Source organism: Octopus sinensis, linkage group LG10 (genome assembly GCF_006345805.1).
Source record: "Octopus sinensis linkage group LG10, ASM634580v1, whole genome shotgun sequence".
In the NCBI taxonomy this organism is placed as follows: Eukaryota; Metazoa; Mollusca; class Cephalopoda; order Octopoda; family Octopodidae; genus Octopus; species Octopus sinensis.
Genome location: NC_043006.1, coordinates 89670909 through 89698491, shown reverse-complemented (window position 1 = coordinate 89698491; position 27583 = coordinate 89670909). Strand labels below are relative to the sequence as shown.

Genomic DNA, 27583 nt, shown 5'->3' with positions numbered 1-27583 from the left:
AATGAACATCTAAGACAATATGACGACAGAAAACAGTCCTCCATACTCTACCAACATGCCAAAGACCACCATGGAGGTAACTTGGGTCAACCTGACATCCGCATCTTATCCAAGCACCCAAAAGACCCAACACTCAGACAAATACGGGAGTACGTCCTTATAAATGAAATTTCCCCAATATTAAATAGGAAATATACACAGTAAATACCATACCTCCATACCCACAGTTTACACAGGTAGAGTAGAATAGTTAGTGGACTGTCAGGTAGATAAATGTATGTATGTGGGTGTGAGTGTGTGTGTATACCTTTTTTTTAATCATTATTATTTTTGGGTTTTTTTGCTTTTGTCATATTTTTATATTTTTTATTTATTTTTTTATATTATTTATTTATTCATTTTTTATTTCTGTATGTAAGCATTTAGATATGTAAATAAACAGATCAACATACAGACGGATAGGTACATAGGTTACAAGAACAGACACATATTGAGACACGGAACCACACATATAAAGATGCACATCCATACATACAAACATGGTACATAGTTACTTAACACACACACACACACACACAGATATGCACACACACAAGGAGACAGGTGCATACACATACAAACACATGCTCACACACACACACATAGAAAATACACAAACACGGACAGGCAAGCACATAAATATGCAGGATACGTACATATAGATGCACACACATACATATGCATACACACACATATATACATACACATGCAAACACACACATACATATGTACATGCATGCTTGTATAGGCACACACGCATACTGACCCATTGACCCACACACATGCGCACAAACAAACAAAAGGGAATGCAGTGTAAATAACGGACAGAGTCAAGACTATTGAAAAGGTTGCAGGACGCAACGAAAATTTTAGAAAATAAAAATAAGAAATAAGTGGAAATTTTACCGGTGTGTATGTTAAATAATAAGGCACTAAAAGAGAATGACTCTCCCCAGACACAACAGAATATGCTTCAACACACGAAATCATATAAAGAATCTTGCAAACCAAATCCCAAAATGAAATATATATATTTTACGGAGATGTACTTGCATAGCAAGTGACCTGATCTGAAATCGTGTGCTGGAACGAAAACAATTGCAGCGTGGAAGGTGTTTATAAGCCATTTAAGAAACACACAGAAACCGTTAGATTCACTTCAACTCTTAAATTTAATTTGTCAAATATTTCCATCGCTTTGAGACCGCGACTTATTCACTGACAAAGCTTCGTGCTGCATCTCAGAAAGTAACAGTTAGTTCATGATATATATGTACGTATGTATGTGTGTGTGTGTGTGTGTGTGTGTGTGTGTGTGTGTGTATGTATGATGTATGTATGTATGTATGTATGTATGTGTGCATGTATGTATGTGCGTATGTATGTATGTGTGTATGTATGTATGTGTGTACATGTATGTGTGCATGCCTATACGCTTGTATGTATGTGAGTATTTAGGAGAGTATGTAGCCGTGTCTGTGTGTGTGTACATGTGAACATATGTTTATGTACTGATATGTGTCAGTTGAAGTTGTATACATGACTGTTACTTTGTTGAAGGTTGTATATGGTGTGTGCGAGAGATTCGAAATAAAGGCACCTACCTTCTCTTCGCTCTGATGGAGACCCTTCAGCGGTAACGGATCCTTCAACACAGCCCGACCCGAACGCTAGAGATAGCAGCTGCTTCACCCAACCTTAACAACGTGATCACCCGTCTTAACCTCTCGACGACCTGGCTCGAAAAGGCAGAATGCCCCGCTCGCTGTGCGCGCATCACGGCTGCCCCCTTTTGGTCAGCCCCAAGTTCCGGTCAGCTCCCCAGCTGCTGACGTCATCCCACACGCCACCCTGATCTTAAAGATCACAATCTCTCTACTCCATGTTGTAGTCTACCTCCAACCGGGAGGGCGCCTTGCGCGTCGAGATCTTCTCAAGCTGGGCACCTCGTTCTCCCCCTCTCCACAATCGTCGTCCGTTGAAGCGATAATCCTGCGAAGGTCCAAGACGTGTCGCAGCATTCCATCCACGGAGACGTTGTTTCTGGAATTGACCGCCATCACCGTTCCTCTGCTCCATTGAGACGTACAGCGCGCCTTTGGTGGCTTAACCCAGACCTCCTCCCCTATTTTCATGCAAACAGGTCCCTTCTCTTCCTCGTGGCCCTCCGGCGCTTTGCTCGGGTGCCTCCATTCATATTTAAATACAGCTCTCTGCGGCACAGATTCCTCAGCTTGTCCGGATCGGGGAGACAAGTTGTACCAAAAAACTGCTTCAAGTGGCGAAATGTGCCCTCTTTCCGCTATGGCCTTGACTGTCCGATGGTGCCTCACTACGATCCCGTTACCGCTCGGCCTATACGCTACTCTGAACAAGCGACGCACCTTCCACCGATCAAGCATAACCCTCAATGCTTCCGAACGAAACGCCACCCCATTGTCCATCAGCAGTTCTTCCACGGAACCTCTCTCTAAAGATATCCCGTTCAAGATCTGCGCGATCTCGTCAGCAGTGCCCGTTCTCAACTCCCTTCAAATGGCCAGCCGGCCCGGCCCGCAGTCGACCATGGAGAGATACATTCCCTGACGGTAGTGTGTCACATCCACAGCTAGCCTTTTCCAGTTGTGCTCCACCGAAAGGCTTCCCTGTTCATGCCCACACGGAGCAGGGTTGATGGACTGACACCTGTCGCAGCTCCCGACCACTTTCCGGATGCTTCCCCTAGTGACGTCAGCATCACTTTTCTTCGCCAGATACAGGGTCCTGTCCACACCCAGGTGATGCATAGCATGCAGTCTCTTCAGTTCAGAGTCATCCAACTGACACGCTGCAGCTATCCCTTTCCGGGCCTCCTCCGGTTCTTCCAACCACGCTCTTTTCACCCTGGTCAGTGCGTCCGCCCTGTTTTTCTCCGAAGGCACTAAAACGACATTCAGCTTCAGTCCGAACTCGGCGATCAATTCACCTAGAACTCCTAGACGGCACTTCACTAACATCTCTGTGACACCTTTCGTCCGCACTCTCCTTTCACCAGTGATCACCGATCCTACCCAGCCAAGCACAGTGGCTGAATCCGTCCGGATTTCAATTGTGCGCAGCCTCCATTTCAGGGCCAAGTTCACTCCTTTCAGCACCGCGTCTAATTCGGTGACATTGATGTGGTTGAAGTCATCTGCTTTCCGAAGCCAGGCCGCGTCCTCCACCGCAGCGCCTTCGATTGCCAACACAACCTCTATCGCTATACTGCTAGCATCACACCAGATGGTCCCGCATTCCGTCTTGGGCACGTACCAGTTCCCTCTGACCGGGTCTTCCGCTCTCGTCCTCTCTAGGATTTCCTGCATCATGGCCACCGTCCCTTCTCCCACTTTGTCGCCCCAACTCTCCTCCTCCGCTCATCTCTTGGTGTAACTGCACGCCGTGCGCAGCCATCCAGTGATCGGGTAGTGACCAACCAACTTCCCACACACTGAGAACAGCTCTCTCCTGCTGACGCTGGAACTCAGCTCTGGGATTTCATTCCCTCTCCAGAACACCAATTCACCCAATCTATCTCTTCGCAGCTTCAGCCCCAGCGCGGCTCCTCCTTCCATCGACTCCGGTGGCTTCGCAGTCAGTCCGAACTTCTTCAGATGTCTTACTACCTCGTTGGCTGGCACTACAGTTTCATCCACCAAAATGTAGTCAGTGTAGGAGCTGGTGGCCTTTCTAATCTTGCCGTCTTTCCCTAGGACGGACTTAAGCACTGCCACCATGATCTTCGGAGCGGAATTCAGCCCGAAACCCAGCCTGGTTAAACAGTACGTCCGGCCTTTGTACCGCACCAGCTGATACCGCCACAGTTTGTCGCTCATATGGAGCTGCAAGTATGCCGATTTCAAGTCGACAATCGTCGCCACCTCACTCGACTGTCTCCACGCACGTAACGTCTTGCCACAAACGTCTGTCGCCTCACCTCCCATGTGACACGATATATGCTGGTTTAGCTTCCTGAAGTCCAGCACCAGTCTGACTTTTCCCTTCGTAGGCTGCACCACCGCCATCAGGGGTAGCACTCCGCCCGCTACCTCCTCCTTCCAAGGGACAAGGACCGCTGACCATCGAATGCCGCCTGAAAGTCTTTGTCCTCGATGGTGTAAGCGGTGCAGTCCCTCGCGGGGCTCTGCTCTCTCTGGCGATCCTGACTCACAGTGCACGATGCCCCCACGCTTCCGAACGTGATCTCATTTCCCACAACACTGACGCCACCGAGGCGGTTGATGGCGTCCATCCCCATCACCCCCATCTATCATGCGTTCAGCCTCAATTACCTGCAGCCTTAGCGTCGTGCCGTGCACCACTATCTCTACCTTGCTGCTGCCTCTGCAACGGATTTCGCTGCCGTCGACCGTCCGGACGTTACTTGCCCCGTTCCATTTCTTTGTCACCCTTGAATTCACAAGGGTGGTCGTACAGCCCGTATCCACGAGGGCCTTGAACGTCTTCCCCTCGGCCTCCACGTCAATTAATGGCAGCGTCTCCAATAGCGCCTCTACTCGTTTGCGGGGAAAGTTTGAGAGGCAGCAACTGCCCCGCGGTCGTTTCCCTGGTCACAATCACAGGCGATGTGCCCTGTCTGCCTGCATCGATAGCAAACGGGCTCCGGTTGCATACAGTCCCGCGCCATGTGCGACCCCTGACATTTAAAACACTGACCTGAGAACGGTCGCTGTCGTTGCATGGTAGGCTTCTGTACGTCTTTCTCCGGTCGTCGTCCATCTTTACGCACCTCCGTCACCACCATTGCTATCGCCTTCCGCCCAGAGTGTCGCGTCAACACGCGGGCTTGAGTCACAAGTTCGCTCAGCGCCATCTTTTTAATCCCGGGCAATCGTTGTAGGTGAATCCGTACATCGTCGGGGAACCCATTTACAAACGCCAGCCGCGCTGCTCTCTCCAGCCCTTCTCCTGTAAACCCAGCCAGCATCGCTAACCTTCTAACTTCTGCCGCGTACTCGTCCACCTGTCCTCCCGTCCATCTGATCGTACCCAGCTTAGCAAAAGCTGTGTATTCACACTCTGTGTAGGCATCCCGCAGACGTTGCTCTATTTTTTCCTCGCTCAGGTGTTCCTCCTCCTCCATCTCAAGATATAGCGCAACCCACTCCCTTCTAAATACAGCGCCATAAGACTTGCCACATCGCTTATACCTTGCAGTCTTGCCACCAGCCTGATTTTACGAATCCAGGCCACTACATCGCCTTCACCATTAAAGGGTCTGATGATGTCGCTGGCGATCCTGATTTTCGCTGCCATCGTGGCGACGACTTATATGGAGCGCCGAAATAGCTTGTGGTGTAAGCGAGAGATTCGAAATAAAGGCACCTACCTTCTCTTTGCTTTGATGGAGACCCTTCAACGGTAACGGATCCTTCGACACAGCCCGACCTGAACGCTAGAGATAGCAGCTGCTTCACCCAACCTTAACAACGTGAATCACCCGTCTTAACCCCTCGACGACCTGACTTGAAAGGCAGAAATCCCCGCTCGCTGCGCGTGCGTCTCGGCTGCCCCTTCCGATCAGCTCCCCAGCTGCTGATGTCATCCCTCAGTATACACACATATACATATATATAGACACACACATATATATGTGTGTGCGTTTGTCCCTCTCACCACCGTCTAATGGTGATTGGATACAAGGCGGCAGCTGGCAGAAACGTTAGCAGGCCAGGCGAAATGCGTAGCCGTATTTCGTCTGCCATTATGTTCTGAGTTCAAATTCCGCCAAGGTCGACTTTGCCTTTCATCCTTTCGGGGTCGATAAATTAAGTACCAGTTACACACTGGGGTTGATATAATCGACTTAATCCGTATGTCTGTCCTTGTTTGTCCTCTCTGTGTTTAGCCCCTTGTGGGCAGTAAAGAAATAGGTGATTGGATACAACGCCTTAGATACATATATGCACATATAACCTTATACATATATACAAGTACACACAATCATATAGACACTTACACATACTCACAAATATACGTATAATCTTAAAGTATACACACATATACGCTTATCCATTTCTCTCTCTCTCTCTCTCTCTATATATATATATATATATATATGACACTATTTTCAAGGACAACGTTGAGTGTGGGTTTGTATTCTTGTATACAGACAGCTTCAGTGACCTGTCTCAGCATTACATCCGTGGGATGTGTGGATAAGATGTTTAATTTAATCCCTTGTGGCAGTCTACAGCATGCTGATAGAAGATGGAGTTTGGTTTCTTTGCAATGTAGTTGTCCAGGTGTTCTTTGAACCTATCATTGATACTCCTTAGAAGTCTCACTTATGTATGACTCTGGATTAGTCACGCAAGCTCTTTCTCGGCACTTAATTTGGTATACAGTGTTCTTGGTTTTACAGTTCACATGTGGGTTTGTAGAACATACTGCATAATTATTTTGACACATGATTTTATCAAATGGATATGATCTACATAATACAGATTTGATAGTCCTACCTGTCTTTTCTACAACTTTGATCTTAAGGCCAGTTGTACGCAGGATTTTCTTAAATGCCTTACTTAATTCGTTCTTAGGTGTGGCGACAACAAATATTACACTGTGAAATTTCTTGTTATCATACCAAGTATTGGTTTTATTTCTTTTGTTGGTGTCCCTCTCTAACCTATTCCAGAGCTTGTTGCGGTATAGGGGGCATATACCGTTTTTGTCATCTCTTAGAATGCGTTCGAATCTTGTTTTTGCTCCTTTGTACACTCTGATTCTATCGTATTGTGTGTATCCGGGACGTTGCATTCGGAATATGAAGTGCTGGATGTGTTGTTGTTCTTGTGGTTGGCATAGTGGGGATACATTCCTCAGTACTCTAAGTCTGCCACCAGGATGTTGATCTTGGTAGTACTCACCATCGCTGAGTCACTACGGATTACCAGTGGATTAGCCATAGTTTTACAATAGTGTGAATGGAGTATACAGGGTTTAACAGTCCCGTTAGCCATAGTATTTTCTATCTACAGCTCAGTATCTAGGACAGGTAATCTATTACTGGGGTGTAGTCTACGGTAACTTTTATACTGCTATGGATAGAGTCAGCTATGTGTTGTATAGCTGTCATCACCTGTTCTTCATTTAGTGGAGAGTCTATATCTGTGTCTGTATTACTATTACATTTCACGACAAGGTTAATGTCGTCAACGTCAACATATCAAGAGTACATAGCTAAGTGGATGTTACGGGTCACTAGGCACTGTTTAAACTGTCTGTCCCACCATGAAGAGGTTAGTAACATCACCGGCGATCCCTACTCCAATAGCACCGCCTTTCACCTGTTTATACAGTTTGTTGTTAAACTTAAAAATATGGGTTTTAAGCGTAGTTCTAATAGCATGTGCAACAGTAGTTTTGATGTCGTGTGCCATACCAGCGTTCACAGTGGGTATTTTTACCTCAGCATACAAAAAGAAGTCTGTCTTGTGTGTGTGTGTGTGTGTGTGTGTGTGTGTGTGTGCCCTCTTGTCTTGACATGGTTTGATGGTTGTTATTGAGCATCGTAGTCTTACAAGTTGCGTCGTTTATTTCCAGTCTTTCTGGAAATAAAGTCTGGCAAAGGGAATATATTACCTTACTTGGAAACAGGAAAGACCTCTGGCCAGAGAAAGACTCCTTTGACAAACTCTGACTGACCCATGTGAGCGTGGAAATGTACATGTTGATGGTGATGATGATGATTATATATTTATGCCTTTAGGTATGTATGTGTGTGTGTGTGTGTGTGAGAGTGTTACCAATAAAATAATTATGAGACTGAAATAAATTCTCTTGTTAATATACTTTTGTAAGCTCTATGAAAGAGTTAGCATGGCAGATGTCCAGTGACTGAAACCATAAAAGAATAGATACGTATATATATATGTGTGTGTGTGTATATATATATATATATATATATATATATATATATATATATATATATAATATATATATATATATGTATGTATCATAATGAAGTATTTTTACAGTAGACTTAATTATCAAGGTTAAAATTATCTTCACTTTTTAATTAAATAGCGTTATTGTTGTTCAGCCCTTGGTCAGTTCGTGTAAGCAGGCTGTGACCATCCCATTGTATTATTCAGACATAATGTACTTAACACTATAATGTGCAATGCATGCTTTAGTTTTGAAGATAGCAGGGTGAATTTGAGGAAGATCTAAGTTCGGTTTCCAACAGGTTGAAGCACTTTCATTGACTTGTGTTTGTTTTTTTCTTTAAATCATTTGAATTCTTCCTCTGAAGAAGGAGCTGGTTTCTAACAAAGATGCAAAGCTCCATCTATGGAATGTAGGTAACAAAGACAATGTCACATTTTAAACCTGAGTGAAAATCCAAGCTTATCCAGACTGACAGTCAGGCATTTATGCATTTGTTTATTTACTTATCTATTTATGCATGTATGCACTTCTCTAAAAAAATCACTGAATTACATGCTGTGATGTTATTTCCCATCTCATCAAATCTGCTGCTGCATCTGTGCTTTCTCTTATTTCTTATAAGAGCTCCCTTACTTGAAAAACCAAATTGGGTTAGTGGGTTGGTGAGAGGAAGAGCATCCAGGTGTAAAAACAATGCCTGAATAATATATTCATCTAACCCATGCTAGCATGGGAAAAGATGTAAAAGTAAATGAATGGATATATATATATAGCAATATTAAATCTCTGAGCAAGAAGTAAACAGTAGCAGCACGGAATTGTGAAGTATATTTGCAACCTAAATGTAGCGGCCCCATAGGGGACAATGTTACTGTTGTTTATAGTCCCAGGAGGACACCTTCTCCAGCTTGCTAATGACACACTGTGTGTGTCTTATGAGTATTTGCTGGTGACTATCATACACTGAAGATGGGTTACTACCCAGAAACCCGGGTCTGCATGTATCACTTAAGGCTAGAGATGGGAATGATGATTTCCCTTCACAAATACTCATAAGACACAGACAGTGTGTCGTTAGCAAGCTGAAGGAGATGTCCTCCTGGGGCTATAAACAATAGTAACATTGTTTCCACATTTAGGTGGCAAATATACTATGTATATATATATATATACATATATATGTATGTATGTATATTGTGTGTGTGTATGGATATACTTACTTGAGCACTCTGCTCTCTATAAGGCAAAGGCCATCGACGACTTTTCTCCTGTTGTTTTTGACTCTGCGCTGTCTTGTTTACTTTCTCTCCAATTGGATAATGAAGAGAAAACAAAAGACAGTCGTCTCCCAAGTTTTGTTAGTTTAAATTGTTATGGATGCTTCTGTAACTTTCTTTTGTCCTGGATAGAGGTGTTGGTCATATGCAAACTCATTTTTACCTTTGGAAAGAGCTAGCCATATCAGTCTGGTCTCTATCCTTTGGTCTGTGCAACATAGAGGCCTTTCTCGGAACTTGCACTCCACTGGTATAAGCTCAAAGTCTCAGTGAGGCATACAAGCCACCACACCACATCAAGGACTGCACCTTGTGGTGGATACGTGTGGGTGTGTGTTTATAAATCCTCATTATTTTATGTCTGTTTTCTATGCTAGCATGTGTGTTGGATAGTTTGCAGTTCAGATCTTGTTGGGTATTACTAGCCTCTTTGATGGCTTGAAGAATCATGTCTCATTTGTTCATTTCATTTTTGGCATCATGGTTTTCATGGCTTGATGCTTTTCATAACATCAACCATTTCACAGAATGGGCTGCATCTTTTTTATCATACAAGAGAGATTATCATATCCTCAATAAGACTAAAGGGACTTCTTTAAACTATTTTCTCTCTTTTCAAATACAGGTCACTTTACAATATGTACTTGATATTTTTTATTGTTGCACCAACACCAGAGAGGTTACCTTATACCTTGCAGGGCTAAGAAGTCCTCTCTGTCCATATTTTATTAATATTTCATTTAATTTCAATGACAATATTGTACTCAGTAGAATATATAGCTTGCATTGATTTAAAGATTACCAAATATTCGAAAATGTATTGTTTAGCTTCAGGTATCAATAAATGAAAGGCAGAATATCGAAAAAAATTAATTTGTCTGAAAACATAGCTTTTTTTTTTTGTTAGATTTCTGTATAAGTTGCACAGTAAAGCAGACACAACAATGCCAGTGATGATTAGGTTGATGATGGAGCTGTTGTTGTTTTTGTTATTGTATTACAACATTGATATTTGAGATCAATATTCATAACACCTTGGTGATTTTATTTAACCCCAGGCCAGTCCTAATTAAGGAAGACTTTGGTGAATGATTAATGGTATTTGGATCAAGACCATGTTATCTTTTGTTTTCAAATGTAGTATATCACCATCATTATCATCATTAACATTGAATTCCATTTTCCATGCTGGCATGGGTTGGACGTCTTGACCGGAACAGGCAAGGCTAGGGGCTGCACCAGGTGCCATTGTTTGTTTTGGCATGGTTTCTACAGCTGGATGCCCTTCCTAATGCCAACCACTTCACAGTGTACTGGGTGGTTTTTACACAGCACCAGCATGAATGCTTTTTATGTGGCACCTTGTACCTAGGACTGTAACATCCATTGTGGGCAGTGACCAAATTGAAACTCTCCTGTTCACTCTTTAATAGCAAGTTAGCTTTTTTGCATATATCACATGTTGAGGCCATTTCAGTAGCACTCGACATCTGGCCGTTGGAATTTTGACAGAACTGAGACACTGAAGCAAGACAGAGTATTATAATCTGTTGGATTCTGTGTAACCACTCAACCCCGTATCAGATGGAAAGCAGAAACAAAATGAATGTGGAGGTGATGATGGCAACAGAAATGGTGGTGGTGGTGGTGAGAATGATAGTGAAGGTGTTGGTGTTGGTGAATATTTGCAGCAGTTTAAAAATCATTGCACTCAAATTTTGCTTGCCGAAAGAGGTAACTAAAAAGGGTGGACAAGAGAAAAGGCTCCCAGCCATAAAGTAGTACTTCCTCAAAAAGGCAGCCTTGATAAGTTTGATTGTGATGGGAATGCAAGACTACTTCTCCACTCCTCTTTGGTTGTGAAAATGGCTTAAAAGCATCTTGATGTAACAACTCCAGACATGTTTCAGTTTTATTAAATCTCCTCAGTAAAGCATAGTTTACAACAGTGTTTTTTTTCCAGGGTGTCAGGGACCGGAAAAATTTCTTAGTAATATTAATTTATACTGGAAACAATATATATATAATTAATATAATAAACATTGACAATTTCTTTTTTGTCTTATATTTATTTTGTAAACAAATAATACAAATATTACAAAAGCATTTTATAATGTTTCTTTCTTTTCTGGAAACTTACTGCAAACCAGCAGCTGATGGCTCACAGACCAGCACCGGTCTGTGAACCACCACTTTGAGTAGCACTGGTATAGAATGCAATAACCAGACTTTAAGATAATGGCAGTGGAGAATTTCTCAGGAATGTCTTCTGCATGAAGGACATATAGTGAAGTACAGGCTAACACAGTATAGTAAGACAAAAAGGATTTTTTTATGTCTTGAACATTAATTTTTAATTTCAGAGAGGAGACAGGTTCTGACTGATTCAATTTAGATTTAATGCTTTCATTTACAGTCACATGCGTAATATTTCAAGGCACATACGCAAAGATAGGAATGTAGTAGGAGACACACACTTACCCATGTGCTTGTATATACTTTTGTAACATTTACACTCCACCCTTAACAGATCTAAGATAATTTTAATTGAAGGAACAAGAGAAAAGGGACACTTGGCATAGAAGTAGCGAGAGGGTCATGATAAAGGAAGTGGAGGTTGATAGTTTTATACCCTGCAGGGCAGAGTTCTGAGCTAGAAAATGAGAGGCTCCTTTTGTGCTTTTGGAGAGAACACCAATGGTTGAGAGGTGGCCAGTGTCATGGTTAAGTAAGTATAAGTGTTAGCCTGTGCAATTTAGAATTCCTTGGATATTGCTACAGACATCCACATTGACCTGATCACTTAACTAGTGCCTCATCTCACCAATTGACAATTCATTGTAGAGTGTGCTGATAGGCTCTGCAATTACCCATGAAGTTTATTTTGCTCTATTAATAGATCCTTAAACCTAAATGTATTCAAGCTTCATCACCCAACACTGGCACAGTTCTATGCCCACAACCAAAAATGCCTAACTTTAAAACAGCACACCCATTCTGGCTGAAAGTAAATGCCATGAACTGTGTGCCAATTTAAGCACTGAAAATTTAAATGACAACACATAGAACTTGTAAGCAGTCTCTGCCCCCAGGTGAATGAAATTCAGTGTTGACCTTGGGGAGCTTTGAACTCAGAATATAAATGGCTGGAACTAAGTTTCTAATTTTCAAATATTTCCAGTTTGTAGTGGTGTCTTCAAAAGTTTTTATTTGTGTAACTTAGAGACAAATTGGTTGGCCACAAGTGAGAAGTTTTCAAGTGAGGTCCCTTGTGACACACTGGGTTATGACATTCTCACAGGTACAGAGCAAAATATCGGAAGCTTTTTCTTATAACTATTAAAACAATATCTATGACTTAGTTGTCTATATTTACCTGATCAATATCTGTTATCATTTACATTCTATCAGTTGGTCTTAGGAAATCTTAAATTGAATTTGTTCTTAAGAACAGTTCATATCTTTTCATGACTCACATCTATGAACTAATCTAAACTAGATTGTCTGCTTCTGTGTTTAGTATCCCTTCTGATCTATGAGAACCAGTTAATTATAATTAATCTTGTAGGCACATTAACATTTTCCTCAATGAGAGCTAAAAAAAATGCCAAATGAATATGTTGGTCAAGCCAGAAAGAAATCGATAAACTGATATTGTAAAAGCATTCATTGATTTTTTTTTTATTGTTACTTTACCGTTTACCATTTTACTTCAGTTCTTTTATTCTTCTGTGGGTTGTCTGGTCTAACAATTTGAAACAAAAACATTTACCTTATTTATTGTACACACTGTATGATAGAAGCTATGTGTAAATATACTTAAATAATTTGGTCTAGATTGCTTTGATTTTAGAAGCCAAGTTAATGAGGACACTTTATCAAGAAATAATTTGTAATGATATTGACAAGTATCAGCTCCTTCAGTTTGGATCGCACTCTTAGAGTAATACATCCCTGGTACATTGGGTTCTTTTAGCAGAGTCCACTCTACTCTAAGCACCCTCTCCTGATCACCAATCTCAAAGGCTCTGTAAAGGGTCATGGGCACTGTCTTCTTTGCTGACTAAAAGCTTAAAGAGCAATTCCTGATTATATGCTTTCATTGACTTGAGTTTAATATAAAAACAATTCTGGAGAGATCAATTCCATTGAACTTTGGATTAACTTCCCTTCCACTGTTTTTTGCAAACTGACATGCATCAGTTTTTATATTCAGTTTCAGCATATTCTAAGCTGATGTGGGTGGACAGGTTTTGTTATAGCAATAGTTAAATAGGAAAAGAAGCTGAAGTCCTGCAGAAGTTATGTACTTTCCAGGAGTCCAACATAATAGCCATACTTGGGTTGGAACACATGGTCATGTGGGTCAGAAGTTCATCAACCTAAATTCTTCATTGAGTGGAAGTTACTACTTTCTATTAGATTAAATTAAAACTAGTATACTACTGCCTGTTCATCAACTGTAAACTATAATATATCAGTCAGTTATTCTACATCCTCTTCATCCTCTTCACCCACCCACACTATTTTTCTTAGATACAGGCAAACTGTGTTCATTATTAGTTGAAAATTAACTTCTGTATTATTTTAATTAACTTGTCAGTTTCTGTTCTGTTTCTTATCATGTCCTGAAGATCTATAAAATAAAATTTTAAAAACGAAAAAGAAAAATTAAATATCTCAATCACTAGGAAAGATCTTAATGTCTTTACTTTGATGACATGAGATTTTTAAAGATGTCATTTTCTCCATGACAGTTGTAATCCAATGGAATTATATATCTCCAAGACTTTATCCTCTGAAGAATGTGTTGAACTTATTTAGTAACATTGCCATATCCAAAAGTATTAAGCAAGTTATATACTTCATTAAATTTATTGGAATAACTCAAAAATATATTCTACTCTAGCACTGCTGCTTGAGACTACTACTACTACTACTGTTGTTGTTGTTGATTGAAGTTATTATGTCTACCAGAGGTTTGTACTGTCTGTCAAGTCACAACAAGGACCTTAGACTGACAGTACTTTACACAATATGAATGCAGTTCCAAGTAATGCCAACTTTTGCAATACACCTAGATTGTAGGGTATTTCTAAAGTTTTCAGATGTTCTTTTTCAGATTGGGTGGTATCGAACCCAATGCTCTGATGACAATAGAAACAACCTTTATGTTCTAGTGATCTCAATTCTCAGGCCTCCATATTTACCAACTTTTTCTCTTTCTCTCATGATGATATGTTGATCTCCTGGCACTACCACGTCAATTATGAGGCACTCTTGTTTGTCCTTTTTAAAGATTACTATATCCAGGCTTCAGTTCTCTAATACCTTGTCTGTCTGGAAATCAACATCCCAGAGGATTTCCACATTCCCCTTTTCATCCATTACTTTTTCTTGTGCATGTTGGTACCCATAACTTCATATTCATACTTATGGCATAGTAGCTAGTAGAGGTTTGGGGCTACCTTGTCATGTCTACACTTGTACTCTTTCTGTGGAAGACTTTTACAAGCACTAACAATGTGAGTCACACTTTCGACCCTCTTCCCACACATTCTTCAGAGGTTTGTTGCACTGAGTTGGTATTCAATGCCCAGTCCTGGGCAGTGATGATTAGGTTTTCAGTATTCTTTTTTAGTCATCCTTGTTAAGCCACCTCCATGATGCTTCCTAGTCTTTTAAGTTGTTAGTTTCATGATGGTCTTGTTTGCTGTTTACCAAATATTCTGCCATGTTTCTTCTTTCATTGTTGATGCACTCTTGTATGCTAATCAGCCCACGCCCACCTTTACCCATCTTCATGTAGAGCCTGTGTACATTCGCCTTAGGGTGGAGGGTACCATACATTGCCATTGTCTTTTGGGTAGTGCGACTGAGTTGGTCAATCTCCACTTGTGTCCATTTCAGGATGGGAGCATTATAGTGGACTACAGTTGATGGCAGTCACGAGGTTCTTGGAGTTGAGTTTTGATTTCAAGAGAAGTTTGAGGTGCTTGAAATATGCAGTGATGGTCTTGTCTTTCGTTTCTCTATGCAAGATATTGTCCAGCTCAAGGATCCCAAGATTCTTGTACCCATCATCATCCGGGTCTTACTCCATGACAGGACCATGTGAGCATAACAACAGAAGATGTCATTGCACAGGTATCAAAACTGCCAAACTGGAAAGCGGCAGGACCAGACGGAATTCTCTTTCCATTTGGCAATTCTATGCCCCTACAATTTACTCTTTTCCCCCACTACAAAGTAAGCACCACACACTTCAAGATACCAAATTCCACCCCTATATCCTTGATGCACATTTGCACAGTTTCATCCAGCCTTTCCACTTTAGGCTCTGTTTTTGCAAACAGTTTGAAATCATCCCTGAAGAGAAGGTGGTTGAGATGAGGTCCATTCTTTCTCAGCTCATAGTGCACATTGACTTTGCACAGGACTGTGGGATCAGGGCTATAACAAATAACAGATACCTCTTTTGATTGTTATCTCAACTAAATGCTGGTTGTTACAGGAAAGACATATTTTTCAACTAGGCATGCTGTTCTTAATCTGTGCACACACATTCTCAGCTTTTCCACACATGTTGAGTGTTTCCAAAATCCATGAATGTGGCAACATGTTATAAGCTCTTTTGAAGTCTATCCAGGCTATGCATAGATTTTTATGGTACCATTTAAAGTTCTTCATTATAACCTTGTCTATCCCAAGGTGGTTCTTCGTGCCCTTCGATCCTTTTCGGCATCCCTTTTGTTCTACTGGAAGTAGATTGTTTTCCCCAAGGAACAGATATATTTTCCCTGTGAGGATACCTGTTAATACTTTCTGTAAGAGGTTAAGACAAGCAATGGGTCGGTAATTGCCAGTTTCATTGCCTTTTGACCGATCTTTCATTAACAAGTTGTCTTTCCTCTGGAACTGCACCACTCTATAGGCGATTGTCTAATTGCAACACAATTCTCTTGTGTATTGACCTAAACCACTTGAGCCAGTAGCCTTGAATTCCGTCTGGTCCTGCCGCTTTCCAGTTTGGCAGTTTTGATACCTGTGCAATGACATCTTCTGTTGTTATGCTCACATGGTCCTGTCATGGAGTTTCCAGGTGATGGAGATCAGATTTCATGGAATGAATCCATTCAGCACCATGGTAGTAGGAAACTTCTTGCCTCCAGCTGTTATTCCAAAATTGGTGGCTTTCTTCTGCCGCATTGTCATGTCTCCATTTGTATTCGCACTGTGCGAGCTTACAGCACTCACTAACAATATGGCTTATACTTTCTCCCTTCTCAGAAAACATCCTCCCTTGTGGTGAGTCAGTGCTTTTATTAATGAGATATTTGGAGTAGTTTGTTCTGAGACCTTGTTCTTGAGCATTGCACACTAATGCCTCTGTAGCCATTGTCAGGTTCTATTCCAATCAATTTCATCTTTATTCTACAAGAACTGACTGTGCATTTTTCTTGTCCCACCAAATTTTCTTCATCTACTCTCTCTGGCCTTTCTTAAATTGTATTGGATCTATGGCTTTGTTTACTTTTAAGGTTCCCTGCATTTTCACTGCTTCAATAATTTCTTCTTTACTCCCCTTATCATTATTATTATTATTATTCAGTAGTTTTATTTTTATAGCGTGCTTTCACTTCACTACCGAGCGCAGCTCTGTGTGCCTTGGGTATGTGCTGTGATTTGTTGTGATGCTCTGATGGTTATTGTATGGAAAGTGTTCTGCGTAGGATGTGTGCAGTGCCTAGTAGTGCAATTTTCTGTATGTTATATGTGTTTGTAAGTCCTGGTGTTTTTGTTATGTATTTGTCTGAATATTTTTTTATCATGCCTAATGCACCTACTATGATAGGAATTGTTTCTGTTTTCAGGTTCCACATTCTAGTTACCTCTATTTCCAGGTCTTTGTATTTTGAGAGTTTCTCCATTTCTTTTAGAGACACGTTGTCATCTGCCGGTATTGATACATCAATTAGAAAGCATTTTTTTTCTTCATGATCTCTGACAACTATATCTGGTCTGTTGGCCTTAATTTCTCTATCTGTGTGTATCGGCATATCCCAGAGTATGGTTGCTTTCTCGTTTTCTGTGACCTTTTCTGGTGTGTGCCTATACCATCTTTTTTCTGTTGTTATTCCATAATGTTGGCATAGCTTCCAATGTATGTAGGTTCCAACTCTGTCATGTCTGTGAATATATTCCTTCTTAGCCAGGACTGGGCAGCTAGAGATAATATGATTTATTGTTTCTTGTCCATCTCCACATATTCTGCAGTTACTTGTAATATTTCTTTTCATTACATGTTTTTGGTAATTTCTGGTGGGGAGGCTTTGGTCTTGTGCTGCAATTAAAAATCCCTCTGTTTCTGCTTTGAGTCCTGAGCTTCTCAACCATTGCTGGGATTTTTCTTTGTCTATTTCTTTTGCGTTTAGTTTAGTGCAGTATTTACCATGAAGGGGCTTTTCTTGCCATCGTTTTATCATGGCTCATTGCTGTTCTATTTTTAGTTTGGATTTCATTTGTTTTATAGCTTCTTCTTCTTCTTCTTCTTTGTGTTTATTAGGTGGTATGATTTCTTGTTTGTATTTGTCAGCTTCCTTAAATACTGAGAACAGTTTTTTGTTTTGCTCGTGTTTTGCTGCTATCTGGATCAGTTTTCCTTCCTTCTGAAGTAGGTATTTTTGCAGTCCTATGGTGGTTATTTTATAGTAGTTTTCCAGCTGTATAAGGCCTCTACCACCTTCTATACGTTGTATATATAGTCTTTCTATGTCAGATTTTGGGTGATGCATCCTAGATCCTGTCAGTATTTTTCTTGTTTTCCTATCTATTTTGGACAGTTCATTTCGTGTCCAGTTAAGGATATTGTAGCTGTAACTTATAACTGGGACAGCTAAAGTGTTGATACCTATTATCTTGTTTTTAGCATTGAGCTCTGTTTTTAGTATTGATCTAACTCGTCTATAATATTCTTTTTTTATTTTCTCTTTCATTTGTGTGTGTTGTGTCTTATCTAGTTCATGGATTCCTAAGTATTTGTAAGTTTGGCTTTGGTCTAATTCTTTTATTCATTGGTTTTATCTAGTGTGATGTTGTTGCTCTTAACTAGTTTTCCTCTTTTCATGGTTACTTTGGCGCATTTTTCTAATCCAAATTTCATATCTATTTCTTTGGTAAATCCATGAACTGTCTTTAATAGTGTTTCCAGCTGTTTATCATTTGCAGCGTATAGTTTTAGGTCATCCATATATAAAAGGTGGCTGATCGTTTTGCCGTAACATTTATATCCGCATCCAGTTCTATTTAGCATATCAGATAGAGGTGACAGTGCCAAGCAGAAAAGGAGTGGAGAGAGCGTGTCTCCCTGGAATATTCCTCTTCTAATGGGGATGTCTTTGGTTTTCATGAGTCCCTCTTTTGTTTGGAGGTGTAGGACTGTTTGCCATTTATTCATAGAGTGCTCTATGAATTTTATGATTGTTGGTGCTACTTTGTTAATGGCTAGTGTTTCGAGGATTCATGTGTGGATTATTATTATTATGATTATTATTATTATTATTATTATTATTATTATTATTATTATTATTTTATTATTATTATTATTATTATTATTATTATTATGGCAAGCTGGCAGAATCGTTAGCATGCCAGGCACAATGCATAGTGGCATCTCATCTGTCCTTTGTTCTGAGTTCAGGTTCCATCAAGGTTGACTTTGCCTGTCATCTTGGGGGGGGGGGCGATAAAATAAGTACCAGTTATGCACTGGGGTCAATGTAATCAATTAGCTCCCTCCCCCACAGTTTCAGGTCTTCTGCCTATAGTAGAAGGAATTATTATTATTATTATATTTTACTTCTCAGAGCTCTCGCTCTTTCTTGCAGTGATTAATTCTGTGAGAGTGGACAGCATCCTGTTGTCAAAGGTCTCATGGGGTCTCTTTCCTCACTTAAGTTGCTGTTACCAGTTCTCCCTTCCTGATCAGTAGTGCTATTATTATTTTTTCCTTTAGGTTCTTCTTTGGTTTGAGATGTATCTCTTATGTTGTTGTTTGTCTTTCCCACTGCCTGGTTTTTCTTTTCCACTTCTGTTGTGATCCCTTTCATCTCCAATTCCGTCATTCATTTACTTCTCCCAATGGCATTAACCTGGTCTACCCATCTCTGATCAGCCACTTGAAACACACTCTTCTCAACCCAAAGTGTTAACCCCCATTTTCTGTTATTCCTTCTTTTAGGTTCACTTTCTAATTAGAACTGCGTCACAATCCTATTTTCTCCACTGGTCCACTTTCTTCTTCTTTCTCTATAATCTGCTGAGGCTATCTTATGATAACAGCTGTGGTCAGTCTGCATCTCTATCAAGCCACTCCTGAGCAAGAGGCCTTCCCTTAAATGTCCTCCATCATTGTCACTGTTACCAACAATGTTCATCAGAATTTATCATCACTGCTATCATTATTTGACATCTGATGCTTTCAAGTAAGATTCGATTGCATCACTTGCATCACTTTCATGTTGCTCAGATGTGTGCAGCATTGTGTGTTCTTTTGTGGGTACTTTTTTTTCCTTTTTTTGGTGAGTATTGAATTGCTTCAGTATGTTTTGTTTAGGGGTTTGGTTGTATTAGTGTTTGTATTATGTGTTGTGTGTGCAGTGCGAGTTGTGTTCTTTTGTTGGGTATCGGGTCTGTATGGTACTTGTTGTGAGGGTTGTTCAGTTCATTGAGTATAAGAGTTTATACTGGTGTATTTTAGGGAGTGTTGCACTGTAGTATGCATATATCACTTCATTGTAGTCATCATCTGTCCATCATTCTCTCTTAGTTTTGTTATTTATTTGGGATCGGTTTGTCTTTACTGCATTAACTTTCTGACAGAACATTCTCTCTGGATGCATGTTGAGGCTTCTTTTATATTGTGATTGCCTGAGCCTCACAGAACGAAATTCCCTGCTATTTCTTTCTCCTTTATTCTTTATTCTTAGCTTTATTACTGAGCACAATTACTCCTTTCTAATGCTTAGGATGAATGGAGCTAGTCGCCTCTTTTGTTAAAGTAATTTAAATACCATGTGTGGACTGAATAAACATTATATTTGTTGATTATAAGCAAGGAACTGAGAAACAACAATGTGTATATGTATATAGGATTTGTAGAGATGAGATGCATGTGTGATTAAAAATTTACTCACAGTTTTGCAGCCCATGTGTTTACTTTGAAGAAAAATCTTTTGAGTTCCTGTGATGACTACATTAAAACAAACTTTTCTTTCATTGTCCTTGTGAATTCTTAACTTCAATTTCATGTTAATTTCAGATTTGAACTTTCTTCCAGGCATCTTGCTGTCATAAGTCCATGCTGTTAAATTAGTCACTCCTGTTAAATTTGTAATATTGGTAAATGGTCAATGTACTTAAGAGCAGCTTTGCGTATATTCCCCAGAGCTCCACCAGTCTTAAGTACAGCAACTGTTTTTAGATGCCACATTTTTTAAGCCTCTATTTGAAGGCCGTTATATTTACTTAACTTTTTAAATGTTATTATTATTGATTTGACTCAAGTTTGGTCTTATTCCTGGCAGGATTTATGTGGCTATCAGATTGCTACCTGTAACATTAGGTATCCACTAGCTTTCAATAGACTTTCAAGTGCTTAGAACACCCATGAGAATCTTCCCTCTCCTTAACAAGCAAACTTTCTGTAGATGCTCTACATCTCCTTCAACCTTTTGTCTATATGAAACCACTTTAATTTGGTACACTTCTCAGCCAGCATTCAATTACTATCACATTTACATCTTTTTTTTTCTTTTTGGACTTTGATTCTGGTCCTCTTCAAAGGCTTGGAGACAACCTGCCAGAGCTTGTTCAGATACTCCTTGCCTGTCATGTGGGATACCTTCACCATCGTTTTTATTATTATCCTCATCATCATCATCATTATTATTATTATTGTTGTTGTTGTTATAACTGCCATTATTTTATTTTGCTTCCCAGACCTCTTGATTTTCCCTACTCAGTTAATGCTGTGAGAGGATACAGCAACTCACAGGGTCTCTTTCCACAAATTATAAGACCCAGTACCTAGATGTTAAGTATCATTGACAAACACCCAAGTTCCAATCTCAAAATCATTGCTTTCCCCAACAGAGCAATATTTTTAGCATGTTCTGCCCTTGTGTCAATTCCAATTTCTCCAACCTGGTGCTTAGTACTCCGAGTACCCATACAGTTACTCTTTTCATTGCTCGCATTCTTGCAATTTTGTCTTTTAGCAATTTGTATTTTTTCATTTTTTTCCCCAACTTTTTGTCACCTGTTCATTCATCCCCAGGTATGGCAATATCAATGACCTTAGTTTCCTTTTTCCTTTAATTCACTACAATGATGTCTGGTCTTTGAAGATTGTTTAGGGAGTTGCACTGGATTACAAAAAATCCCACAAGATCTTATATTCATTGTTCCTAGAGACGTCTTCTAGTTCATGTTCATACCATTTCTGTATTCTTCCAAGACCACACTTCTCATACAATCTCCATTTAACAAACTTAGCCATGTTATCTTGCCTCCTTTTGTATTCTTCTTCAGACAGTTTGCTACACTCACTCACAACATGTGATATTGTTTTGTGTTTGTTTCTGCTTCCACACATCCGACAAACGGATAATTTACTGCTCTTATCTATTTGGAACTCAATGTAATTAGTTCTCAGAACTTGTTCCTGGGTGCTGCATATCAATACCTCAGTGCATCCTTTCAAATTACTTTTCCATGGCCACCTCCAGGTGTTGGTCTTGTCTTTTCCTTCGATTTCTCTGAGGTTATTGTCTGTGCATTGTTTTCATTTTCCAGTTGTTTATTCTTTGTTCTTCATTTTGCTTCTTAAATGGTTTTAGTACATCACATTTTTTGTAGCTACCATGTTGCTATTTCTAACTGTGGCAAGCTAGAGTTTACTCTGCTGTTTGATGTACCATCCCAGGCTGTTTTCCTCATTAACAACACACATCTTGCGTCATATGAGGCTTCCTCCTTCCTTGTACCTATACAGACTATTGATATCACTTTATGGCTTCATTGTCATCACTTTCCTGGTATTTTCCTCAAACTTGTTTCCTGTCTGCCTAATAACACCTGCACCACATCACATTCAGGAAACAGCCCATGTATTCATTGCCCTGATCTTGTTCTTTCCATTGAGTCTACTTTCCATAATTATTATTGTTGTTAATAATAATAATAATATTCAAGCAGTGAGCTAGCAAAATCATCAGCATACTGGGCAAGTATTACTTAGTGGTGTTTCTGTTCTGATTTCAAATGCTGCTGAGGCTGTATTTGCTTGTCATCCTTTTGGGAGTCGGAAAAAATAAGTACCAGTTGAATGCTGAGGTTGATGTAATTGACTAAACACTCCCCCAAAATTTCATGCCTTGCGCCTATAGAATTATCATTATTTCATATACGCACAACAGATTTAACTGTTGAAAAAGAAAAGTTCCTAACATCTGGTTACAATAGATAAACTTAGATGCCAAGAACCCTCCTAAGTATTCTAGCTGTCCCTAACAAAGCTGTTTTCTGGAACTGTACTAAACAAGGTTTAATGCCTAAATCCTCTATCCATCCATTCAAATCTTTCAGGATAGGTTCCTAATGCACCTATAACTATATGCATACATTTCACCTGCACTTTCCCATAGTCTCTGTAATTCAATGGTTACGTCCTAGTACTTTGTTCTTTTCTCTATACCTCTCAAATTGACTTTCTTATCATTTTGGACTGGAAAGTCAATTATCTGGCACTTTCTATTCTCTTTATCTACCACTACTAACTTCTTGTCTGTTTGAATAGGAAAGTCCCACAAAATCTCACATTTCTCTGACTCCAGTACTCTTTTGACTCAATGATGGTACCATGTTTCCAGCTTCAAATCCCCATTTCTGACAAAGTTTCCAGTGTAAAACTTTTACAACCTGGTCCTGCTGCCTCCATTTCTTATATTCTTCCTATGCCAACTTGGGGCATTCTTCGAACTGGGACAATGAAGGGCAGTGTTGGCATATGTGGATGACGTCACCATCATGGTGTTGCACGGCTCTGAAATGGAGACAGTTGGCACCATCCTAAAGGAATATGAGTCAGTAGCATGGGCTAAGATCAATGCCAAGAAATTGGTGGGTTTCCTGGAGAGGCAAGATGATGCCATGAGACAGTGTCATTGGACGCTGGACTGACAGACCAGTTAAACTGCTCAGGGTCTTGTTTAGTCTCAACCACCAGGTTGATAAGAAACAGGACAAGGTGGTGAACAGGGTGGCTAGTCTTACCCAGAAATGGGCTGAGAGGAAACTGTCCCTGAAAGGTCGAGCAGAGGTGGCAAATGCCTACATCACCTCCTTTATCATTTATTGCCTGACCCTCATCCTTATCCTGGTTACTGCTTGACCAAGTTGAAACATCTGTTATTCTGTTATTTAAATTTCTGTGGAAGAGATGCATTACAATGGTTAGGTGGTCATTCTGTTGTCCGCATCCTCTGAGTGGTGGATTAGGTTGGATGCTGTGGCTCCGAATGCACAGCCGCACTCTCTTAGGTTACACCACCTGCAATGATTTCTGGACAGTCAGCTTGTGTGAGCTCCGTTTGTGAGGCTCATCTTTCTGCAGCTCATCTCCTTGATGGAGCTGCCGTCCTGGGTGAAGAAAAGACCAAGACTGGGTGCCTGACACCTAAAATGTTGTTAGGCACTCACAGCCCTTTACCAGTCAGGCAATGGGATTGGTGGATGTTCTGCTTTAGAAATTTATAGAGAATTAGTCATGAGGAAGTGTGATGGCATTCTCAGGGAGACTCTGCGCACTGATGTAAACAAACTGGTTAGTCTGTTCTGGAGCACTTTCCAACTGGGAACTATCATGGATAATTTCCAGACGTTCTTGGCCTGGCAGTGCTATGGTAGGGGGGTACTACCAGTTCAAGATAAACTCTACAGGCACAGATATACTGTCAGGCAAGCTTGTCTGAGGTTTGCACAGAATGATGAAACCATTCTGCATGCATTCATTCAGTGTCCAGGTATTGCTGACTAGTGGGGTTATGTTAAACAGCTGCTGTCATGTGTGGGATGGATCTGTCTGTTGGCCGAGTCTGTAGTGATAATTACCCTGACGCCCTACTTCAATCGGGCAAGCAAGGCAGTTTTCCTTTGCTTGGTGGTCGTAGCAAAAGAAGTTGTACGGTGGACAAGGTTGAAAGGCATGAGATGAGAAGAAAGTGCTGTCCTCGAGTGAGTTTACTGAAAGGTGGGCAAAAGTTGCAAAAATGGTACCTCTGTCTGTGTCGGAGAGAAGGAATTAGAGAGGGCACTCGCTCTTAGTGTTCAGGTAAATCTCAGACAGTGGGGCTCCTTGATTATCCCTGAGGTTTTCCTGTATCAGGAGGACTACATCATCTCTATCATTCTCCCTGCCACCTACCCACCCTTTTTTTTTCAACCTTTGTATGCTGTGTATATGACCCTTCTTTTTCAGTGTATACCATATATACTTTTTTTTTATCCTTTCATTATATTGTAAACCCTCACACTTTGTCTGGCCCCTTTGTCCTTTGCCCTTGTGGCAAATAAATGAAATCATTATTATTATTATTATTATTATTATTAAACGACGACGATGATGATGATGATGATGATGACAGTAGAAGGAGTAGGAGGAAAAGTAGGAGCTATAGTAGTCCTACCTTTATGGGCAAGGATTCATATTGCTGGTCAAAGTGATCTTGGATCAGTGTGTGTGTGTGGGGTGGGATTGGGGGCTCCCATGACCGGCACAAGCTGCAGGCTTTCCTCTTTCAAGAGAACTGCATCATCCACATATGTTTTGTAATCCTTTCTATCCTATTTCTCATCTCCTCCCCTCCCCACTCTTTTCTGCCCTCATCCAATCCTTATGTAAACCACTTCCACACCACAAAAATTGTAACCTGTCTTTGTAATGTCCCCATCATCTAACACCCCTTTGGCAAATATAAGAAATTTTTATCTTTATTACTACCTCTACTCTTACTCATCATCATCATCATCACCATCATCATCATCATCATTATTATTATTATTATTATTATTATTATTATTATTAGTAGTATTAGTAGTAGTAGTAGTAGTAGTAGTAGCAGTAGTATCATCATCATCAATAACAAATAATTAGCTTAGTTAACAGAAGCAACACACAAAATTTGCTTTCAATGCCTCGTCTACAAGACAGTAGACAAATGACTGTAATTATGCAAGAATTTATCACAGAGTCTGACAGTTAGAAAAATATAAATAAATAAGTATACAGAAATGAGTAAAATAATAAAATGGAAACCTGAAGTTCCAATAAGACATCAGTATTTCTACAATGCACAAAAAACAACAAAGAACCTTCATCTCAACTTATCTCTTTCTCATGTTGACATCTATTTTTATTTTTCTATTTGTCTGTTTCTATTTTGGATTTTGTTTCTTAAAAGATTGAATATTCAGTTTCCTGGAAAAATATTTGCTTTAGGCAGTGAGTGTATGTAGATCTAATCAGCTAGCAACTGTATTGTCATAAACTAGTTGCACTTGTGCATTAGTGTGAGCACTAATGAAGCAGCTAGGCTTGTTGTTAGCTGGGGAAGAGCTATTAGGCATATGGACGAAAAAAAAAAAGATGGTGAAATACTGACAGCAGTCATTGGAAAATGTACAGCAGTCCCCCAACTGGCAGATAATAAGATGATGATTTAAATGCTTGCCTTTCAGCAAAATATAATTGTTAATGGTGATTTTTGTTATAGCACAAAATCTCAGAGTTTTCGGTCTAACAGCAAAGTCCTGCCATTAATTCACTGCCAGAGAAATGGAATTATTTACATGTATTGTTGCTGGAAGTCTAATTGATATATGTACATGTATGTGTATATATGTTATTTTATTCATTTACTTGTTTCAGTCACTTGACTGTGACCGTGATGTAGCACTGCCTTTAGTCAAAGAAATTGACCCCAGGACTTATTCTTTGTAAACCTTGTACTTACTTTATAGGTCTCTTTTGCCAAGTTTCGGGGATGTAAACGCACCAACGTCGGTTGTCAAATGATGATAGAGGGATAAACACAGACACACACACACACATAAATATATATATATGTACACAGCGGGCTTCTTTCACTTTCCATCTACCAAATCCACTCACAAGGCTTTGGTCAGCCCAAGACTATAGTAGAAGACACTTGTCCAAGGTGCCATGCAGTGAGACTGAACTCAGAACCATCTGGTTGGGAAGCAGAGTTCTTACCACACAGCCATGCCTGTGCCTGTATATATATAAATATATATATATATATATAACTTTATAAAAATAGGGTAAAGTAAAATAATTTACTTTACCACACACCGAGCTTTTTAGAAATAGCAGCCAAAAATTTGGCTATTTCTTCTATTGCAAGAAAAAGTCTCCCAGACAATGTATACTCAGAAATAACTCACATAGGTATAAGGGAAAAACAACAAAAGATCACATCCATACGAGATACCCGAGGACAAGCCTGTTTCTGGATTAGTTGATTAAACGCCAACATTTCCTTCATCAGCTCAGAGATTTCTTCTGATTTAGATTTGAAAGTACTAAGAATCAAACATACCCGTCCGATATATGAAACACCGGACAAACCAAAGCTCGGTGTGTGGTAAAGTAAATTATTTTACTTTACCCTATTTTTATAAAGTAATATTTCAAATATACCGTAAATGGTCATTTTACATACCGAACACTGCTCGGTCGAATTAATTAATTCTACCCTTTTTTATTGACTATATATATATATATATACCTACATACACACATAAACACATATATATCAACATCACCATCATTTTCATGCTCACTTTTGTATGCAACAAACATACACACACATATGTGCACACATACACAAATATATATTTATTTCAAAGCTGTGCATTTCTTCAGGGAACAAAGTGATTCATCTCTTTGTAACCTGAAAGTTGGCACTACCAATAAACTCTGAAATGCTGCGCAGGGAATCATCAGCTTTGACTAGATAAATAAATAAATAAACTCTGTTACATATATTGAGTACTTTTCCTACCATCTGTTTATAAAAACATATCTCAGTTTATTGTGTATATGCGTGTGTGTGTGTGTGTGTGTGTGTGTGTGTGCGCGCACATGCTTAGCTGAAAGTGCACATATCCTTATTTAGATCTAAGAATTACACTGCAGAATTTCAGATCAGAAATTTTCAGTAAATGCAGATATGTAGAGAAGTTCCTTTTGGCAA

At 39.9% G+C, this 27583-nt stretch overlaps 1 protein-coding gene across 1 annotated transcript; it reads right to left on the bottom strand.

The window, feature by feature from the left end:
• Window positions 1–2570: 2570 nt before the first annotated feature.
• Window positions 2571–3383, bottom strand: LOC115216286. Its single transcript, XM_029785487.1, has one exon. The coding sequence runs from the start codon at window positions 3381–3383 to the stop codon at window positions 2571–2573; it is 813 nt and encodes a 270-aa protein (XP_029641347.1).
• Between the last annotated feature and the right edge of the window lie 24200 nt (window positions 3384–27583).